The sequence below is a fragment of the Mesoplodon bidens genome, assembly GCF_964165515.1.
Source record: "Mesoplodon bidens genome assembly, chromosome: 17".
Lineage (NCBI taxonomy): Eukaryota > Metazoa > Chordata > Mammalia > Artiodactyla > Ziphiidae > Mesoplodon > Mesoplodon bidens.
The window spans coordinates 25948573-25970545 of NC_138174.1; the positions used below are offsets into that span (position 1 = coordinate 25948573).

Below are 21973 nucleotides of genomic sequence, written 5' to 3' on the forward strand. Positions count from 1 at the left end.
ACCAGCTGCTGGTGGGGGATCTGACACCCAAGGAGATGGGATTAACCTCAGAGTGAATTAGTAGGACATAAGGGGACTAAGGGGGGAGGAGGAGTGTAGGCCAGACAAGATCAGCACCCCTGAGGCTGGGGAGATCAGGAGAGGCAGGTGGGAGGGACTCTCCTGGAAGAGTGGGAGAGGAGTGGAGGGCAATCGCCTGGTCCACTGGGGCTGGGGAGACTGCTGAGCTCCCAGACCAATCCCCTGTGCTCCAGAGACCCCTCCAGGCTGTGTGGGTCTTTGGGTGCATAAGAGGGAGGCTGGAGACATAAGGAGAGGCAGTCGGGATGGGCCCTCTGGAAGGAATGGAGGAGGAGTGGAAGACAACCGCCCTGTCCACTCAGCACGGGGAGCCTGTTGAGCTCCCAGGCCAGTCCCCTGCCCTCTGAGACCAGGGATGGGGGCACGCCTGGGTCCTTTCTGTGCCTTGAGCCTAAGCCCCACCCCCCACAGACCCGAGGGTCTTTTTCAGCCCTGTGGGTCCTGAGCATTGGCCCCGCCCACCACCCAAAGCTCACCCTTGCTTAGGCTCTGCTTTCCACAGCCAAGGCCTACCCCACCACTTTTTTTTTCTTTTTCCTCCTCCTCTTTTTTACTATTGAGGTACTGATGTACCTTCCGGTTGTTGATTCATTTATATTTTTATTTTTACATTCCTTCTAACGTATCTGTTAATTTCCTAGTCTAATTTTATTTTTTACTTTGTTATTGTTTTCTTTTTTTTTTTTCTTTTTGCCACCCCATGCAGCTTGCAGGATCCTGGTTCATGAGCCCGGGGTTGAGCAGAAGCTCCTGTGGTGGGAGCTTCAAGTCGGAACCACTGGACTAACAGAGGACCTCAGACGCCAGGGAATATTCATCAGAGTGAGGTCTCACAGAGGTCCTCATCTCAGCACCAAGACCCAGCTCTACCCAATAGCCTACAAACTCCAGTGTTGGAAGGCTAAGGCCAAACAAGCAGTAAAACGGGAACACAATCCCACTCATTAAAAAAAAAAAAGCGAGACAGCAAAAAAATATGTCACAGATGAAGGAGAAATGTAAAAACCTATAAGACCAAATAGACGAAGAGGAAATAGGCAATCTACCTGAAAAAGAATTCAGAGTAGTGATAGTAAAGATGATCCAGAATCTCGGAAATAGAATGGAAGCACAGATTGAGAAAATACAAGAAATGTTTAACAAAGACCTAGAAGAACTAAAAAACAAACAAGCAAAGATGAACAACATAATAACTGAAATGAAAAATACACTAGAAGGAATCAATAACAGAATAACTGAGGCAGAAGAACGAATAAGTGAGCTGGAAGACAAAATGGTGGAAATAACTGCCAAGGAGCAGAATAAAGAAAAAAGAATGAAAAGAATTGAAGACAATCTCAGAGACCACTGGGACAACACTAAACTCACCAACATTCTAATTATAGGGGTCCTAGAAGAAGAACAGAAAAAGAAAGGATCTGAGAAAATATTTGAAGAGATTATAGTGGAAAACTTCCCTAACATGGGAAAGGAAATAGTCACCAAAGTCCACGAAGCAAAGAGTATCCCATACAGGATAAACCCTAGGAAAAACACACCAAGACACATATTAATCAAACTAACAAAAATCGAATTCAAAGGAAAAATATTAAAAGAAGCAAGGGAAAAACAAAAAATAACATACAAAGGAACCCCCATATGGTTATCAGCTGATTTTTCAGTGGAAACTCTGCAGGCCAGAAAGGAGTGGCAGGATATACTTAAAGTGATGAAAGAGAAAAACCTACAACGAAGATTACTCTACCCAGCAAAGATCTCATTCAGATTCAATGGAGAAGTCAAAAAGCTTTTCAGACAAGCCAAACACTAAGAGAATCCAGCAACACAAAACCAGCTTTACAACAAATGACAAAGAAATTTCTCTAAGCAGGAAACACAAGAGAAGAAAAAGACCTACAATAACAAACCCCAAACAATTAACAAAATGGTAATAGGAACATACATATCAATAATAACCTTGAATGTAAATGGAGTAAATGACCCAACCAAAAGACACAGACTGGCTGAATGGATACAAAACAAGACCCATATATATGCTGTCTACAAGAGACTGACTTAAGACCTAGGGACACATACGGACTGAAAGTGAAGGGATGGAAAAAGATATTTCATGCAAATGGAAATCAAAAGTAAGCTGGAGTAGCAATTCTCATATCCAACAAAATAGACTTTAAAATAAAGACTGTTACAAGAGAAAAGGAGGGACACTACATAATGATCAAAGGATCAATCCAAGAAGAAGATATAACAATTATAAATGTTTATGCACCCAACATATGAGCACCTCAATACATAAGGCAAATGCTAACAACCATGAAAGGAGAAATTGACAGTAACACAATAATAGTAGGGGACTTTAACACCCCACTTATACAAATGGACAGATGATCCAAACAGAAAATAAATAAGGAAAAACAAGCTTTAAATAACACAATAGACCAGATAGACCTAATTGATATTTATAAAACATTCCCCCCACCCCAAAGTGGCAGAATACACTTTCTTCTCAAGCGCACATGGAACCTTCTCCAGGATAGGTCACATCTTGGGTCACAAATGAAGCCTCAGAAAATTTGAGAAAATTGAAATTGTATCAAGCATCTTTTCTGACAACAATGCTATGAGACTGGAAATCAATTACAGGAAAAAAACTGTAAAAAACACAAATATATGAAGGCTAAATAGTGCACTACTAAATAATCAAGAGATCACTGAAGAAATCAAAGAAGAAACAAAAATATACATAGAAACAAATGACAATGAAAACACGATGATCCAAAACCTATGGGATGCAGCCAAAGCAGTTCTAAGAGGGAAGTTTATAGTAATTCAATCTCACCTCAAGAAACAAGAAAAATCTCAAATAAACAATCTAACCCTACACTTAAAACAACTAGAGAAAGAAGAACAAAGAAAACCCAAAGTCAGTAGAAGGAAAGAAATCATAAAGATCAGAGCAGAAATAATTGAAATAGAAAACAATAGCAAAGATCAATAAAACTAAAAGCTGGTTCTTTGAGAAGATAAACAAAACTGATAAATCCTTAACCAGACTCATCAAGAAAAAAAGGGAGAGGATGCAAATCAATAAAATTAGAAATGAAAAAGGAGAAATCACAACTGACACTGCAGAAATACAAAGGATTATAAGAGACTACTACAAACAACAATATGTCAATAAAATGGACAACCACGAAGAAATGGGCAAATTCTTGGAAAGGTACAATTTTCCAAGACTGAACCAGGAAGAAATAGAAAATATAAACAGACCTATCACAAGTAATGAAATTGAAACCATAATTAAAAATCTTTCAATAAACAAAAGTCCAAGACCAGATGGCTTCACAGATGATCCTTCACTGATCCTTCTCAAAGTCTTCCAAAAAATTGGAGAGGGAGAAACACTCCCAAATTCATTCTACGAAGCCACCATCACCCTGATACCAAAACCAGAAAAAGATATCACAAAAAAAGAAAATTATAGACCAATATCACTGATGAACATAGATGCAAAAATCCTGAAGAAAATACTAGCAAACGGAATCCAACAGCAGGTTAAAACAATCATACACCATGATCAAGTGGAATTTATCCCAGGGATGCAAGGATTCTTCAATATACGTAAATCAATCAATGTGATGCACCACATTAACAAATTAAGGAATAAAAACGATATGATCATCTCAATAGAAGCAGAAAAAAGCTTTTGACAAAATTCAATACCCATTTATGATAAAAACTCTCCAGAAAATGGACATAGAGGGAACATACCTCAACATAATAAAGACCATATATGACAAACCCACAGCAAGCATCATACTCAATGGTGAAAAACAGAAAGCATTTCCACTAAGATCAGGAACAAGACAAAGATATCCACTCTCACCACTCGTATTCAACATAATTTTGGAAGTCCTAACCACAACACAGAAGAAAAAGAAATAAAAGGAATACAAATTGGAATAAAAGAAGTCAAACTGTCACTGTCCCTATCAAATTAATAATGGCATTTTTTATAGAACTAGAACAAAAGATCTTAAAATGTGTATGGAGACACAAAAGACCCCAAACAGCCAAAAGAGTCTTGAGGGAAAAAAAGGGAGATGGAGGAATCAGACTCCCTGACTTCAGACTACACTACAAAGCTACAGTAATCAAGACAATATGGTACTGGCACAAAAACAGAAATATAGATCAATGGAAGAGGATAGAAAGCCCAGAGATAAACCCACACATCTATGGTCAACTAATCTATGACAAAGGAGGCAAGGATATGCAATGGAGAAAAGACAGTCTCTTCAATAATTGGTGCTGGGAAAACTGGACAGCTACATGTGAAAGAATGGAATTAGAACACTCCTTAACACCATACACAAAAATAAACTCAAAATGGATTAAAGAACTAAATGTAAAACCAGACACTATAAAACTCTTAGAGGAAAACATAGGAAGAACACTCTTTGACATAAATCAAGCAAGATCTTTTTTGATCCATCTCCTAGAGTAATGGAAATAAAAACAAAAATATGGGACCTAATGAAACTTAAAAGCTTTTGCAAAGCAAAGGACACTACAAACAAGATGAAAAGACAACACTCAGAATAAGAGAAAATATTTGCAAATGAATCAACAAAGGATTAAATCTCCAAAATATATAAACAGCTCATGCAACTCAATATTAAAAAAACAAACAACCCAATCCAAAAATGGGCAGAAGACCTAAATAGACATTTCTCCAAAGAAGACATACAGATGGCCAAGAAACACATGAAAAGCTTCTCAACATCACTAATTATTAGAGAAATGCAAACCAAAACTACAGTGAGGTATCACCTCACACCAGTTAACATGGGCATCATCAGAAATCTACAAATAACAAATGCTGGAGAGGGTGTGGAGAAAAGGGAACCCTCTTGCACTGTTGGTGGGAATGTAAATTGATACAACTACTATGGAGAACAGTATGGAGGTTCCTTAGAAAACTAAAAACTAAAAATAGAACTATCATATGACCCAGCAATTCCACTACTGGGCATACACCCAGAGAAAACCATAATTCAAAAAGACACATGTACCCCAATGTTCATTGCAGCACTATTTATAATAGTCAGGTCATGGAAGCAACCCAAATGCCCATTGATTGATGAATGGGTAAAGAAGATGTGGTACATATATACAATGGAATATTACTCAGCCATTAAAAAGGAACAAAATTGGGTCATTTGTAGAGACATGGATGGACCTAGAGGCTGTCATACAGAGTGAAGTAAGTCAGAAAGAGAAAAACAAATACTGTGTATTAATTCATATATGTGGGACCTAGAAAAATGGTACAGATGAACTGGTTTGCAGGGCAGAAATAGAGACACAGATATAGAGAACAAACGTATGGACACCAAGGGGGGAAAGTGGCGGGGGTGGTGGTGGTGGTGGTGGGATGAATTGGGAGATTGGGATTGACAGGTATACACTGATATGTATAAAATAGATAACTAGTAATAACCTGCTGTATAAAAAATATATAAAATTAAATTAAAAAAAAAGATATGGGATCAAGATCTAGTTGCCATTAGCATCCTACCTACATTGAAACATCTACTGAGACATTGACTCGGGCTTCTCTAATGGGCAGCCTCAACTTGCTGAGTCTTTATTCTACCTGTAAATGAATATAATATATCTTACTTTGTAATAATGAGGCATACAAATTCTATTTTTAAAAAATCAGAAACATAAGAAACACTTAAATGGTATCAATAATTATGTTACCATATGTGTGTATCTCAATACGAATAAATGTCTCTAAGCCATGATAATAGAATGACTATTGTTTTTCTCTGCCACAGCTTTTAAATGTGCTTATGTGTATTACTACTTCTAAGTGGAAAGTAAGAAATTCCCATCTTAAAATTCCCTTGGGATATAGTCCCAATTGATGTTACTAACTTTGTGTTTAAGTGAAAAATTTAACACTGAAATATTTTTGCAGCATCAATATCAGTGTTGAGTTGTCTTCCTATATGTTCCCAAAACCAGGGTTTTGTCTGTATGGGAAAGACCCACGTTACTGTAAAGTCAATGAGTTGTTGTTGTTTTATGAATCTCCTACTTGGCTCAGGCTGTGAACAGTAATATTATAATTCATAAACACCTGTGCACAGAAGAGTATTCCTCAAGAATAAAGAGGCTCTGCCTCAAAATGCACCAAAAATCTGGTAGAGATAAAAGCAAAATGATTATGTTGCTATTTATGTTACCTGCATTATTTATTTACTCTTCAGTAACAATCCTGTGATATAGGTTTTATTGTTTCTATTTTTTTAATGAGGAAACTGGGGTTCTGAAGTTTAACATATCTTGATTTTAGTTAAACAGCTGAGCTGTGGCTACGTCAAAGTTCCATCAAGGTCTATCTATCTATCCACAAAGCCTCTGATCCATCACATGACAGTGTGATGGAGAAAGAAAGGAAAGAGATAAAAGAGAACCACAGAGTGAGAAAAACTACAGAGTGAAGATGACATTGGGGGTCTACAAAAAGCTGACTGAAGGACATAAATTGCTTAACCTTGCTTTGAGAATATGTTTCTTTATTTGTGTGACTCAAGACTAAAAAGAGTTTACCTGTTTTATTCACAGCCATCTCCAATATCTAAAATGGTGTCTGGAGCACAGTGGATGAATAAATAAATAGTTGTTCTTAAAGGATTACATTCTCTGGCTTGAAAAAAAAAAAGAAAATCCTAAAGATGCCACCAGAAAACTACTAGAACTAATCAATGAATTTGGTAAGGTTGCAGGATACAAAATGAACACACAGAAATCTCTGGCATTTGTGCAATGAAAAATCAGAAAGAGAAATTAAGGAAACACTCCGATTTACCATTGAAACAAAAAGAATAAAATACCTAGGAATAAACCTGCCTAAGGAGGTGAAAGACTCATACTCAGAAAACTATAAAACACTGATGAAAGAAATCAAAGATGACATAAACAGATGGAGAAATATACCATGTTCTTATATTGGAAGGATCAATATTGTGAAAATGACTATACTACCCAAAGCAATCTACAGATTCAATGCAATCCCTATCAAACTACCATTGGCATTCTTCACAGAATTAGAACAAAAAATCTTACAATTCATATGGAAACACAAAAGACTCCAAATAGCCAAAGCAATCTTGAGAAAGAGAAACGGAGTTGGAGAAATCAGGCTCCCCGATTTCAAACTATACTACAAAGCTACAGTAATCAAGACACTATGGTACTGGCACAAAAACAGAAATATAGATCTATGGTACAGGATAAATACCCAGCGATAAACCCATGCTCATATGGACACCTAATTTATGACAAAGGAGGCAAGAACATACATTGGCGAAAAGACAGCCTCTTCAATAAGTGGTGCTTGGAAAACTGGACAGCTACATGCAAAAGAATGAAATTAGAGCACTACCTAACACCATACACAAAAATAAACTCTAAACGGATTAAAGACTTAAATGTAAGACCAGACACTATAAAACTTTTAGAGGAAAACATAGGACAAACACTCTTTGACATAAATCACAGCAAGATCTTTTTTGACCCACTTCCTAGAGTAAAAGAAATAAAAACAAAAATAAACAAATGGGACTTAATTAAACTTAAAAGCTTTTGCACAGCAAAGGAAACCATAAACAAGACAAAAAGACAACCCTCAGAATGGGAGAAAATATTTACAAGTGAAACAACAGACAAAGGATTAATCTCCAAAATATACAAACAGCTCATGGATCTCAATATCAAAAAACCAAATAATCCAATTAAAAAATGGGCAGAAGACCTAAGTAGGCATTTCACCAAGGAAGACATACAGATGGCCAAGAGGCACATGAAAAGATGCTCAACATCACTAATTATTAGAGAAATGCAAATCAAAACTATAATGAGGTATCACCTCATGCGGGTCAGAATGGCCATTATCAAAAGAGCTAGAAACAATGTGTTGGAAAGGGAGTGGTGCAAAGGGAACCCCCCTACACTGTTGTTGGGAATGTAAATTGATACAACCACTATGGAAAACAGTATGGAGATTCCTTAAAAAACTAAAAATAGAACTACCATATGACCCAGCAATCCTATTACTGTGCATATACCCTGAGAAAACCATAATTCAAAAAGACACAGGCACCCCAATGTTCATTGCAGCACTGTTTACAATAGCCAGGTCATGGAAGCAACCTAAGTGCCCATCGACAGATGAATGGATAAAGAAGATATGGCACATATATACAATGGAATATTACTCAGCCATAAAGAGAAATGAAATTGAGTTATCTGTAGTGAGGTGGATGGACCTAGAGTCTGTCATACAGAGTGAAGTAAGTCAGAAGGAGAAAAACAAATACCGTATGCTAATGCATTTATATGGAATCTAAAAAAAAAATGGTACTGATGAACCTAGTTGCAGGGCAGGAATAAAGAGGTAGACATAGAGAATGGACTTGATGACTTGGGGGGGATGGGCGAAGCTGGCGCGCAGTGAGAGTAGCATCGACATATACACACTACGGAATGTAAAATAGTTGGCTGGTGGGAAGCAGCAGCATAGTACAGGGAGATCGGCTCAGTGCTTTGCGAGGACCTAGAGGGGTGGGATAGGGAGGGTGGGAAGGGGGCTCAAGAGGGAGGGGATATGGGGACATGTGTATGTATATGGCTGATTGCTTTGTTGTGCAACAGAAACTAACACGGTATTGTGAAGCAATTATACTTCAATAAAGATCTATTAAAATCATATTGGCAAAGATTTTAAAAAATATATACATATTAATTAACTATTCTATATCAAGTACTGGAATCCTGGGTTGAGTAGGACACGGTTCTTGCTCTCAAAATCCTCACAGTCTTCATGGACCGCTCCAGGATTTATAAGGAAAGTGCTGAATAAATACCACTTCTCTTCCCTGCTAACTACAAACATCCGAACTCTCACTTTCCCCTTGATATAAGGACTTTCTAAGCAGGGTGGGCAAGCACACATTAGAATCCTTCCTTAGCTTAGATTGTTCAGTTTTTTCCTACTTCTTTTTGGGTCTCCTTGGTACAGCATGGCATCTCTGCACTCATGTATGACTTTGCATAAGCTTTTACCTCCAAACTGAGCAAGGGATGTTTGTTGAATGAATGAATGAGGGCCTGGATTGTTTATCAATTATTGTTATCAATCTGTCTTTTACTTTGGGCTCTAGGAGCTATTCTAGGGAGGAAAGGCCATGTCTCTCTTATCTTTGTGTTCCCAAATAATATGTGCTCTCAAAAACTCTTTGATAGGAAGGGAAGTTATTTCTCTTTGCCTTCATTCCAGACACACAGGGTGTAGGGTTGCTGTGAGGCCTTATAAAGTGTGGATCCCAGTGGATCCGAGTAGCTTAGAAAGAAAGTGGTTTAGAGGATGGTGGCAGCTGTTAACATATCCATGAACAAATGTGGCAGCATGTTTCTGGCCTGGGTGTTCTGCTCTGAAGCCTCTGTAAGAGGATTAGATATTCTTAGATTTCAGAATATCTGCTTTTAGACTGATTTAAAAATTCTTAGGATACTACATCTTTGAACAACCCCTGTATTTTGTTCCTTGACAGTGACCTAGAGACATGTTACCCTACTCTCAACTTTGGTCCATGGGATGCCCTAGCCTAGCCCCCTTGACCTTGTGCCGTATCCATAGAGAAAGATGCTATTTCCCTAGGACAGTTTGTTGTTCAGACAGGTTCCAACTTTATGAGTGAATCTGAAATAAGCATCTCTCTTTCTCACCCAGAGGGCACTCAGCTGACCCTAACTTCATCTATTTGCACAGGGGTAAGAGATTTGTGGGTTCTATTTGCATCCCTCTGCTAAGGACAGCCAGAAAGTTCATGCTGACTCCGAAAAGGAGCTGGGGAATGCCATAAAGAACCTTCTTGGGATAAGAAACTAGTGAGATTTCTAGCCTCATTAAAGAAAATTCAGAACAGGACAAATCAAAAGAGATGCATCTGCCACTGGACTTTTAAAGTTATCCCTCCACCCCCAGACCTTCAACTCAAGGGAAATGGCAAGTATAGTGAAAATGAAGGCTCTCTGGGCCTGGTTATGCAATGCCTTTTCATTTGTTCAGGTCATACCTTGGACTTTGGGAAGCCATCCTTGATATCTGATGGCTAGATTATGTGCCCCCCTAAGTGCTCCCTTAGCACAGTGTGCCATCCCACGGCAAGGCCCATGTCTGTGAGATGTAGGGGTACTGAGTGCAGGGCTCACAGAGACATTCCAGGAACTTGGAAAGGACTTGCAGGGTAAGTAGAGCAGGCAGTCCTTTTCTAGCATGTGTAGTCCACTCTGTAAAATAAACCCCATCGCCTTCAATGGCTCCTATGTAACTCCCACCCAGAATGTGACCGTGAGTGTGGACTTTAGGATTTAATTTCCTTCTCCCAAAGTCTTAGGCAAACTCTGTGAATGAGCACAGTACCTTCTCCTTGTGGCTTTATGAGGACTGTCTATCTCAGCCCCTGGCAAAGTCTTCAACGAGGGTCAGTTTCCTTCTTATTACTTGCAAACAACCCTGGAAGAAGTGGCATTTTAACCTGTCCAAAATTAGATAACAATCTGGAGAAATTTGTGGTGAATGTGGTTGTCTCAGGCGAGAACCCAGAGGGAATTAACTGAATTAATATTTGAAAAGCACACAGCACTATATAAGTGTTTGTTAAAATATTACTGCTGCTGTTATTATTATCAGACACTAAGGCATCATGCAGACCAGAACATTATTTCCTAAACCACTGAATTTCTGATATTGTAAAGAAAAAAAGTACACTTTAGGTTTTGGAAACCCCCAAAATAAAACATGGAAGTGCTCTTGGCTCGAGGCTTATTCTATTTAACACCTTTCAATAGGGCAACATCTGGATGTTATCATGGCTTGGCAAGATGAGATGTCGAAATTACAAATTCTGGAAATGCTGTGCATTAGGCACTCTTGTCTTTGCCTGTAATTGCCTTAAAGATATGAAAGAGCCTGATTGTAATAACTCCCCTAGTGTAACTATTCTTCATTTCTATTCTGCAGGAGAAGATAGCAGGAAGTGGTATCATTCTAAGGATATGAGTAAGGAGAGAGGGGAGCTAATCCTTCAATATGTGTGCCCCGCATCTCAAATAAGTACCAAACAACAGTGTGAAAGGATTACCGGTAATCATATATATATATCCCTTAACCTATTAACTGGAATAATTGTTGCACTAAGATAAGGAGTCCCTAAGTCTTTCAAGCTAGGTGGCCCTAGGTCAAAAAGTATTTATTATTTATTTCCTAAAGTCCTGTTCCCCAATGATAGGGATGGAAATTTGGCAAAGTCGGTCTGCCCTTGTCAAGCAAGAGAAATGGTTGTTTCATTTTTAGTCTGGATCCTTTGCCCTGACAGAGAAACCTGAAGAGTGCTGTTAAGGATGGGATGAATTGGGCTCCTGGTGATGGTTGTGGGAAGGGTGAAAGATACTGGCAGCCTAGGACTGCAGTCACTGTCATGTGACTTCAGCAAGTTTGTCTCAAACATGTTTTGAATTCTTTCAGTGGACTTTCTCCCTTCAGGGAGTGTATTGAAGGCCTTTGGGCTGAGCTGGGATGATGGGAAAAACTGAGTACTGTTCTATCTAGCTGGGTTTGTTTTACCCCTGGGTACCATGAAGCTTTGTGGACAGTGAGTGCTGTGGTCCAACAGCTCTAGCTGGAGGTGGGCTGCAGTGAACAAGGGCAAGTAGGGTATGTCTGAGTAAACCCTGGTATCTGTGGTCAAACGCCATGTCCACCAACAACCAAGGCAAGTAGTAGTTTAATCCTCTTGGGTCATCCATCTGATCTGTGGAGACAGCCACACTGTATGATTATAGTTCCCAAGTAGGCTTTTGTTTTGGACCCCAAAATAATTCAGAATTAATGTTATATAAGGTGGGAAGTTGCTGCAGGGTTTTAGCAGGTTTTGATGTATATTTAGAACAAAAGTGGTGAACCAGTCAGGAGAATGAACACACAATAGTAATTTAAACAGGGAAAACTAAATACTGCATACAAATTTTTAACTAGTTAAAGGTTATTACCACTAAGAAATATAAAGGGAACCCTCAAGAATACAGGCATAAGATGTAGAAAGCAGTCATTATTTATGGTATTGAGAGAGAGCACGCAAGGAAAGAACAAAACTGGAAGAGGTTCCCCTCTCTGCCGCCAAGGGTATGACTCATTAGTGTGGTCCAGTAGAGGGCAGAGAAGTTCGCTGAGGCGCTGCAGCCTGGGCTGGTGAGCAGGAAGCCACCTGGTGGAGTGTGGAAGGAACTCGTGGGAGGGTTTGTGTCGCTGGGTCTCCTGGACACCACCGGCAAGGGAACTGTGGAATGGTGAGAAATTACGCTCAACGCTCAGTAGGAACAGAAGCGCTGGAACCCGGAAGAGAAGCCCCTTCCTCTTGCAGTCTCCCTCCAGCGCCCTCTACTGACAAGAACTGACACTGGGCCCCCTCGCAAAAGAAATGTTTACTAGGTTCAGCTCCAGTATCTCCAAGAAAGGCAGAGAAGGTTGTATTTGGTGCTCAGAGACAATAAAGTAACTGGTACAGGTGGTGAAGAAAAAGTTGGCTTGAAGAAGGGAGAGTCTGGGGGCTGGAGTGGATGCGGTGGCGGGTAAGGTATGATGAGGTTGCTTAGAAGGATGTGCTGACCTTGGTCCTGAAACGCGGCTGAGAGAGCGGGGATACAGGGAGGGAGGGATTAGAGTGGTATTGATGAGGTAGAATAGATAGGACTTCATTGCGGATAAGATGGAGATGCGGGAGAGGGAAGCATGAAGGATGGCCCCAGGTTTAGGGGACTTCCTAGGTGGGAGAAAGAATAAATTTGGGTTTGATGGGAAGATAATGAATTCTGTTTGGACATGTCAATTTATGGTACCTGTAGAATATCCTGACAAGATTCAGAATTTCCTGGAAGAAACACTATGGATTCACATGTGTAGTGGAGCTATGGATTTCCACAATTGCGACAAAATTCCCATGTGGAAAAAAAAAGGAATGAAAAATAAGGTTCCACCTTAAGAAGAATTTAAGTAAATTCTCTTTTATGAAAAAAAATAACTTTCTTCAAATTCATAAAAGTCATACAAATTTCAGTTAAAGCTTGGAGCTATGTTATTTTTTCTTCAAAATGCCCTAAGGCTTTAATTTAGACTGTGGGTCAGCATCAGAGTCCAGTGTGTGTGTGAGTGTGTGTGTGTGTTTATTTCTGTATGTTTTTGCTGTTTTGTACAGGAAGAAACTTTTTAAATATGTATATAAGTCCCAAATGAGTGAAGTTTCTGTATTAAGCATTCTAAGAAATGTAATATTTTACTATGGTAATGATTTATTGCAGGTCAAAAGTTGGTTAGACAAACATGTATAAACTCAAAGGAAGGAGGTGGGGTTAATGGGCCGAAAAGACAAAAAAAATTATAATCCTCCCCTAACATTTATTTCTTGTGCCAAACATCATGGCACTTAGTTGTATTCTGTATTTTGTGTCTAATTATTTTCTGTACATAACTCTTGCTTCCTCTTCTGTGCTAAGTTTCAAGAGAGCAGGAAAGATTCCACGTGTTATTTATTCTTCACAGTTTAATAATAGGTTCTCAAGAAGGACTTCATTTGTATTGCTCAACTAATGTTTATTAAGCATCACTCTGACCCTACACAGGTAAAATGATCCTTGGAAATGATATGAAAAACACACAGTTGTTTTCCTTGAAGAGTCCATAATTTAAAGAGAGAAAAACACAGAAAAAGCCCATTTTCATAAAATATGGTTAGGTGCTTAAAGTGATAATCCTTTTTCTAGGCAGACCCTTCAATTTTTTTAATTTGATTTTTATTTTATATTGGGATATAGTTGATTTACAATGTTGTGTTCATTTCAGGTGTACGGCAAAGTGGTTCAGTTATACGTATATCCATTCTTTTTTAGATTCTGTTCCCATATAGGTTATTACAGACTACTGAGTAGAGTTCCCTTTGCTATATAGTAGGTCCTTGTTGATTATCTATTTTATATATAGTACGTAGTGTGTATATGTTAATCCCATCCTCCTAATTTATCCTCCCTTCCCTCACCTTTCCCCTTTGGTAACCATAAGTTTGTTTTCGAAGGCTGAGTCTGTTTCTGTTTTGTAAATAAGTTCAGAACCTTCCATTTTCAGTGAGTCTTTGGACTAATGAGTCAGGAAGTACCATCTTTTCTTCACACTAAAGTTTGTGAGCTGACTGGGTTTATCAGACACTGTGCGGGCTGATCAGATCTCCAGTAGTGTTTGTTTGCTAAAATCAAATGAATGTTCACATATTATATGGAACTATACTGGAGGGAACATCAGAACAGGCTAAAGCTTTATAAAATTGACAAGAACGTTGGGAAGATTAGCGAGTTAATATTTCACAAAATGCTTTGAAGATAGAAAGTGCCAACATAACTGCTAATTATTATTATTAGCCCCACAACCTTTTTCTTTTTCCCTTTAATGTTAGATCTATCATAAAACTTCTTAACTTCAAGGGAAATTATTTTTTTTAGATGAGCGTTTTTTAAATGAAGTCAAATGTTAATATATGCATTTATGGAAGTACCGTTTCTTCCATTATTTTTTTTATCCTCCTTAGAAGGCAGAGATTGTGTCATTTATCTATTTTGTAAGGTGCCTAGCAAGGCAATACTCATTTTGTCACTCTAGAAGTGTGTTGGCAATGGCTGGCTTACCTTTAAGAGAAGCAAAATGCATGTTTAGAATCCTAGCTGTGACTGCAAACTACCGAGATTAAAAAAAAAGAATCAGAACTTAAGTAACTAAAGAGATTTGCATTTTAAAGTGGTCACCAGGGGAGATTGTAGGGTTTATTCTACCAGAGGTGCTGACATTACTCCAAATATTTTGGTTCTCCTCATTTGCAATAGCTTTCAGAAGCACTTTTACAAACCATATTAAGAGCTAGTGTCATTACTTCATGTCACATCTTATGTATGAAGAGCATGAGAGATCAAAAGCAGGAAATGTACCCAAAGGGACCTCTCTGTATTGGTGTGTGTAAGGTTCAGAGAGTTAATGAGTTAGAAATCCATTGTAATAATATGAAGCAAACCATCCTAATGCTTTACCCACCCGTATAAGCTTGAGAAAATTTCAAACACAAACATTGAAAGGCTTTAGAGCATTTTAAAATTTAGATGTTCTGTTAAACTTGGTTGCTTGGGATAAAAATCAAAACTGTGCTTAAAAGACATTCACTAAAGAAGAAAAAAAGCAAACATAATAACAACACCACACACACACACACACACACGCACGCACACACACACACACACGCACACGCACACACACACACACACCCTACCCACTCTTTTTCCAGTAGCTTGATTAGATATTCTGAAAAACCAACTCAGTTCCCACCAGGTTTCTTCCTTTTTTCCATCACAGGCAATGATAGCCAGAAATTTTTGGTTACTTTCCGCCTTTTTCTCATCAACCTGATTTGTTGCCAGGAAAGAAGAGGAAAGAGAAATAGATAATGAGCAGCTGGAACATGGAGTTGGCTGAATCATTGCAGGCTTTTATTCCTTCCCCTATCTGCCACGTCTGTTTAAGGCTGTATTGGTTTGCTAAGGCTTCTGTAATAAAGTACCTCCAACTGGGTGGTCTAAACAACAGAAATTTATTGTCTCACAGTTCTGGAGGCTAGAAGTCCAGATCAAAGTGTCAGGAGGGCTGATTCGTGGTGAGTGTTGTGTAGAGGATCTGTTCCATGCCTTTCTCCTAGCTTCTGTGGGTTTGCTGGCAATTTTTGGTGTTCCTTGTCTTGTTGACACATTACCCCGACCTCTACCATGATGTTCACCAGGAATTTTTCTTGTGTTCATGCCTGTCTTCACATTTCCCCTTTTATAAGTATACCAGTCAAGATGGATTGGGGTACACTCTAATGACCTCATTTTAACTTAATTACCTCTGTAAAGAGCCTATCCTTAAATAAGATCACATTTCGAGGTACCAGAGGGTTAGGACTTCAACATATAAATTTGAGGGGGGATGTAATTCAACACATAACAAGCCCAGAGCGGGAGTGTACAGAGAAATGAGAATGTGGGGAAACAGCAGGCATCTCAGCTTGATCTTTTGTACTATGGCAGGTATGAACAGGAAGTCATTCCTCTCACTTTCATAGATTGCCATGCTTATAAGGATCTAGGCTAAGAAATCTTTATCATGTCCATCTCAGGTAGATTTCCATAACACTTTACCTGTACCTAACTTATGACCCTCACAATTTTCTACCTTGTATTACAGTTCCTTACGTACCCAAGTTATCTCTCCTATAAAACTATAAACTCCTTGAAAGTAGTATCTAATTCATATTTATTTTTATTCCTTGACCTAGCAGAGTGCCTTGTACATAACAGATACTCAATAAATTGTCACTGAATCTATAAATCCATGCAAGCTTTATAGTTACAGAGTTCCAAGAGTATACAAACTCATTGCCAAGCACTATATCAGTCAAGATAGGTTAGGTTGTGCTGCAGGATCAACCAACTCCTAACTCTCAGTGACTCAATATAACAAAGTTTATTTCTTGCTCAGGCAAAATCTTCTGCATGTCTAGAGAATTCTCCAAGGTGGTCATGTTCAATTGTGGGAGCAAGGCACCCCAGGAAACTCAGCATGAAACTTCAGTGTTTCCTGTGGCAGGAGAAGAGATCATGGAGAAACCAGCACTGGATCTTAAATGTTTCAGCTGAAAAGTGACACATGTCACTCTGCTCCCAGTCTGTTGGCCAGAACTAGTGTCATGACCATCATGACCCAAATGCAAGGGGGCTAAGAAATGTTATCTTCCACATGTCAGGAAGGGGAGGAGGACTAGAAATGCTGCTGAACACTAGTAATTTCTACTGTAGGCACTTTTTCCCCCTAAAAGGTATATTTTATATTAGCACTGTGTTTCATATGGCATTTATTGAGCCCTTACTATGTGCCAGGCAATGTTCTAAATGCTGGTGGTCCAACATACAAAAGACAGACTAGAGGCTACATTCCAGTGTGGTGCAAGGATGACAAAGGGGTGACCAAATAAATGAGATATCTGTATACTGTAATAAATGCTATAAAGAAAATAGAACAGGATAATATGGTGGAAAATAACTTCCCTGTGATCTCAGCACCAGTATGTCCTAAGGCTCTTCATCTTCTATTGAAAAGTTAGTGCTTATTTTTGCTTTCTCATATAATTCAAAATGTAATATAATCATTCTTATACTGTATTGTACTAACTGAAACCCAATTGAAGAGAACCTTTAAGTTGCTGGAATTTGAAGCCCTCCAACACATTTTTAGGTATTAAAGTCAAGTAATGAGAAAATTAAGTCACACAGAATATTTATAAAAAGAAAAAAATCATTTTAAAAAAGAAACACACACAAGTTGTTTTAGTTATCTATTGCTATATAACAAACCGCCTCAAAACTTAGTAGTTTAAAACAGCAGCAATCATGTACTCACTCATGATTCTGCAATTTGGCCCAGACTTGGTGGGGAAAGCTCATCTGTGCTCCATGTCTGCTGGGCTGGAATGTCCAAGATGTCTTCCTTCTTCATTAATGACTTAGGTGGATGACTGTAATTGCAGAGGCTATCTAGGTATCTCTGTATCTCTCTGTGGCCTTTCCTCTCTCTCTTTCTAGCTTGGGCTTCCTCACAGTATGGCAGCTGGGTTTCAAGATGGAGCATTCCAAAAGGATAAGCCCAATACATAGTTGCTTATTAAGCCTTTTCTGGCATTGCACTTGCTAATGTTCAATTAAAACCAAAGCTTGTTCCATGGTCAAGTGCAGAGTCAATCAAGGAGGCAACTTTACATTCTACCCTTTCTGAGTCTCCCATAGTCTCATTCCCTTAGAGCATCAGACTCAGGCTTGAAGTCTAGAATCTCATTGTCTAAATCAGGTTCAGGGAGGATAAGGCTTCTTAGGTGTGGTGGCTTTCAAGCTGAATACCTCTAAGGTAACTAGATAAGTTATCTTTACCCCTTCTGCCCACAACCTAAAATCATGGAGCAAGGACAGAAAACAAAAGCACCTATTCAAAGAGGGGAAATGGGAGAAATATGAGTCACTAGTCCTTAGCAAGTCTGAAATCTAGTTGGGTACATAATGCCAGTTTCATGGTTAGGGCCTAGTTCTGATATCTGGTGGTGGTTCTCCATGGCTGCAACTGAGTCACTTTTCCAGTTTTCTTCCTCCACAAAGAAGGTTGAGAGGATAAGGTCTTCTTGTAATTTTGAAATTCAAGTTTCATTTTGAAATACTTCTGTCTCTTTTAGTCCAATCTGGCAATGTTGATATTGTATAATTCTCTTAAAAACTTTGTGGATTTCTTATAAATCTTATTATGGGTTCACTTCATTAGGCATTAGTTTTGTCATATCCATAAAGACTGAGCCCTTTCTAATTTTGCCTGCAAGTCAGGGTGCTGTAAGACTGTGCCCTTAATATACTTAGAAGAACTTTTTTTTTTTCCTCCTAGATGAGAGATTCTATGAGTCCTGAGGATTATTAGAAGCCCATTTGTCTAGCCAGGAGTATATGAGGCAGTGCCCTAAATCTTTCTGAGTTCTCATAAACAACATCTTTGATTCAATCTTTGTGGTCTCATTTTACTGGTAGTGCCGTGGATTTGATATTTTTTTGAGGCAATTTCTTACTTTGAAAATATTTCACCATCTTACACTGGGGATAAGAATTTGTTTTATATTTAACCCCCCAATTCCTTTACATTTGCTTTAAATTCTGCTTGAAAACGAAGTTACTATTTTAGCTCATCTCACTCCTTCCATAACTCATCTTAAGCAACTAAAAGACATCAAGTGCTACTTTTAGCATTCTGTATCATTCTTAGCTGGATCTACAAATTAGGTATCCTTTCTGTTTTCCATGATACTGTAGATGACAGTTTTGCTAATTAATTTGCACATACATAACTTGGGTTTTCTTTTCTTCAGCTACAAAAAGCAATTCCTACTGCTTTTCTAACGATTACTAAGAGTCTTCTTGAGGTTTGTCAGGTCTCTGCTCACTTCACTAGTTTAGGTTTTTGTCGAAGCATTACTTCAACTCTGGGTACTAATTTCAAATTTTCAAGTTATCTTAAGGAGCTGTTTTACTAATTGTTCTGCCAGTACATAACTCAGGACCCTTTTTCTCCAGCTTCCAATAGCTATTGCTTTACTGCCCTTCCATTCTCTGTTAACACAGAAGTACAAACAAAAATCTCTTCCAGGTTATTTCCTTAGGACAATAAGTACACATTTAATTTGATCTCCTATATTTTCTGAATCAAAAGTTATAGCATGAATAGCCATAATTGCCATTATTAAAATTTCTCACTGCCAAAGATTTAGTTTTCTTAGAAAAAAATTACATTCAATAGTTCTCTTTTCTTTCCTACTTTTTCTCTTTCTTCTCTCTTTCTTTCTCTTTTCCTTCCCTCCTTCTTTCCTCACTCATGCATTAATTCATAAAATATTTACTGAGTACTTCTTATGAGCCAGGCACTTAGTATTTGTCATTAAGGTACAGAAATAAATGAAACAATTTGTTTGCTTGCCTGAAGCTTATATTCTAGGGAGGAACTAATTCTTAGTCACCCTAAAAATCATGTGAACCAGAGAACCTATTTTGGTTATTTGATAACCCAAGTGAAAATTTCAAAGTGAGAAAAGTTCATCTTTGATTCACTTCTCTTCACCTGTTGGTGAACTCTTTCCCACCTTTGGAATTCCTCTTCCTGGAGCCCACCATTCTTACATTTTTCCTAGGAAGACTTTGTTGCCTGCTAGGTTTCTCCCAGAAAAGGCTTTAGGATCTACCCATATTTTTCCTGTCTTTCTTTACACTAATACATTTATCTCTACCTTCTTTGATTCCGCCAAGGCCTCGTTTTTGACTCAGGTTCCCCAAACTCATTTTCAGTAATCTGATATTGAGTAATCATTGCTTTCTTGGATAAAATAATAACAGAAAAGAGTATCCTAAAAATGTAATGCCTCAACCTAAAGAGTATCTAAAATTAGGCCTGGGCCTGTGATGGAGATATGTAGGGGTAAGTTGGCCTTTCAGGCTTCCTTAGGTTGCTATGGCAATTCCACATGGCTTCTGTACCTCCTAAGATTCCCCATGTGAGCTAGGCCATGTGCTGGAGAAGGCACACTTTCAACTGTGGGTAAAACCAATGGCTGTGCAATTAAATTTATCCATTTTCTTTTCAGACTAGAGAGGTTTGCAATGTAGGTCTTGCTTCTACATTGGAAAACACCTTATGGTCCCTCAAGTTGCTGATGGGACCTGACCAGCCCAGGGGTAAAATTTCTGCCTCATGGCCACCAGAACTCTGATTATAAGTGCAAGTAACTTGGTGACCAGCATTTGCTTTTCATATTTACTTGAAACAAATCTATGTTAATTTATCTTTTGAATATTTAACACCTGAGAAAGAAGATTTCCAGCCCCACCCTCTTTTTTTCCTCATGCAATTTTCTTTTATGATTGTTTATGCCATCGTCTGCATCAGCTGGTCTGGACATCGAAGGGGAAGGTAAGAGTGAACGTGACGCACTCTTAGGGTTTGTAGCTCCCCACCACATTGGGGTTTTACCTGTGGGGATTAAATAAAGGTATCTGAACCCCAAAGAGGCAGTTCAGCCCAGGGAGATAGTCCAGCGCCTGGCTCTCTGTGAGGAGATGGAGGATAGAAGCTGTGGAGTCCTGCTCTGCCCCTTGACACCTGTGGGACCTGTTAGGTTTGGAAATCTCTACATTTTTATAAACGTGGAATGTTCTGAAGTGAAGAGAATACTGGGAAAGACTCAACCTCTTCAAATGATAGTTTCTTAATGTATAAAATGTGAATAAGAACATCTGCCCAGCTTTCCCAAATATGAGTTGTATTTATAGCTCTGGTCTTCCTGGGAATGGAGGTGTTCATCAATTTCTGACAGAGTTTCTGCAAACCAAAACAAAAATATATTCCTGCCGAGACAGACAGGTCTAACTGACTTTCTGACTCAGCTTGAATTGCTGTTGGTGGTCATATAAATTTGCTTTTCTGTGCTTCTTGGAGAGCAAGTTGAAAAGGAGAGACAGAGAGGGACATTCCTTTGTACTTTTGTTACTGTCTGAAAGAATTTTATTTCTCTCTCTCTGTAGGAATAAAAATAGAATCTAAAAATGTTCCCTTTCTCTGGGGATAGTTAGGTGTGAAACAACTTAAAGCCATCATCTAAACAGTTATGACAAAGCTACTTTTTTTTAGGGAGGGAAGGTATAATCCTATTATCTTTGTGTGGTTATCAGCACCACTTGAAATTCCAATTAGTGCAGCTAATCACCATGGGCTCCTCTGGTACTTAGCTGGCAAACAGCTAAGTCTAATTAATACTTTGGAGTGGTGGGTAAATGGCATTTATTTTATTCCTTCAGACACATTTTCTAAGTAAAATTCTGATTTGGGGCTTGCTTCACTGCCAACGGGCAATTTATAAAAAGGAACAAAGAAATAATTCTGTATGAAACTAACAAAATAAGGTCCTTAAGTGATCTTGTCAAATCTGAGAGGAACTAGAGGTCCCAGAGATAAAGAAAGGTAGGATACTTGATGGCCAGTCAAAGGTATATTTCTCATCTATTTATTGTTTTTTAAAAATGTATAAAACAGGAGAGGCATTATTCATTTAAACTCAGATTTGTATAAAGGGTCATTATCATTTGACTCATTAACAATGATTCTTTGCTTAGAAAC

General features: G+C 38.5%; 1 protein-coding gene across 1 annotated transcript in view; it reads left to right on the forward strand.

Annotated features, from left to right (window-relative positions):
• Window positions 1-326: 326 nt before the first annotated feature.
• LOC308605032 (protocadherin-8-like) overlaps window positions 327-21973 on the forward strand; it is a gene marked incomplete at both ends in the record, with an annotated part of 93084 nt that continues 71437 nt past the window's right edge. Inside the window, 1 exon segment of the mRNA XM_081214699.1 lies at window positions 327-408. Coding sequence (XP_081070825.1) covers window positions 327-408 — 82 coding nt within the window.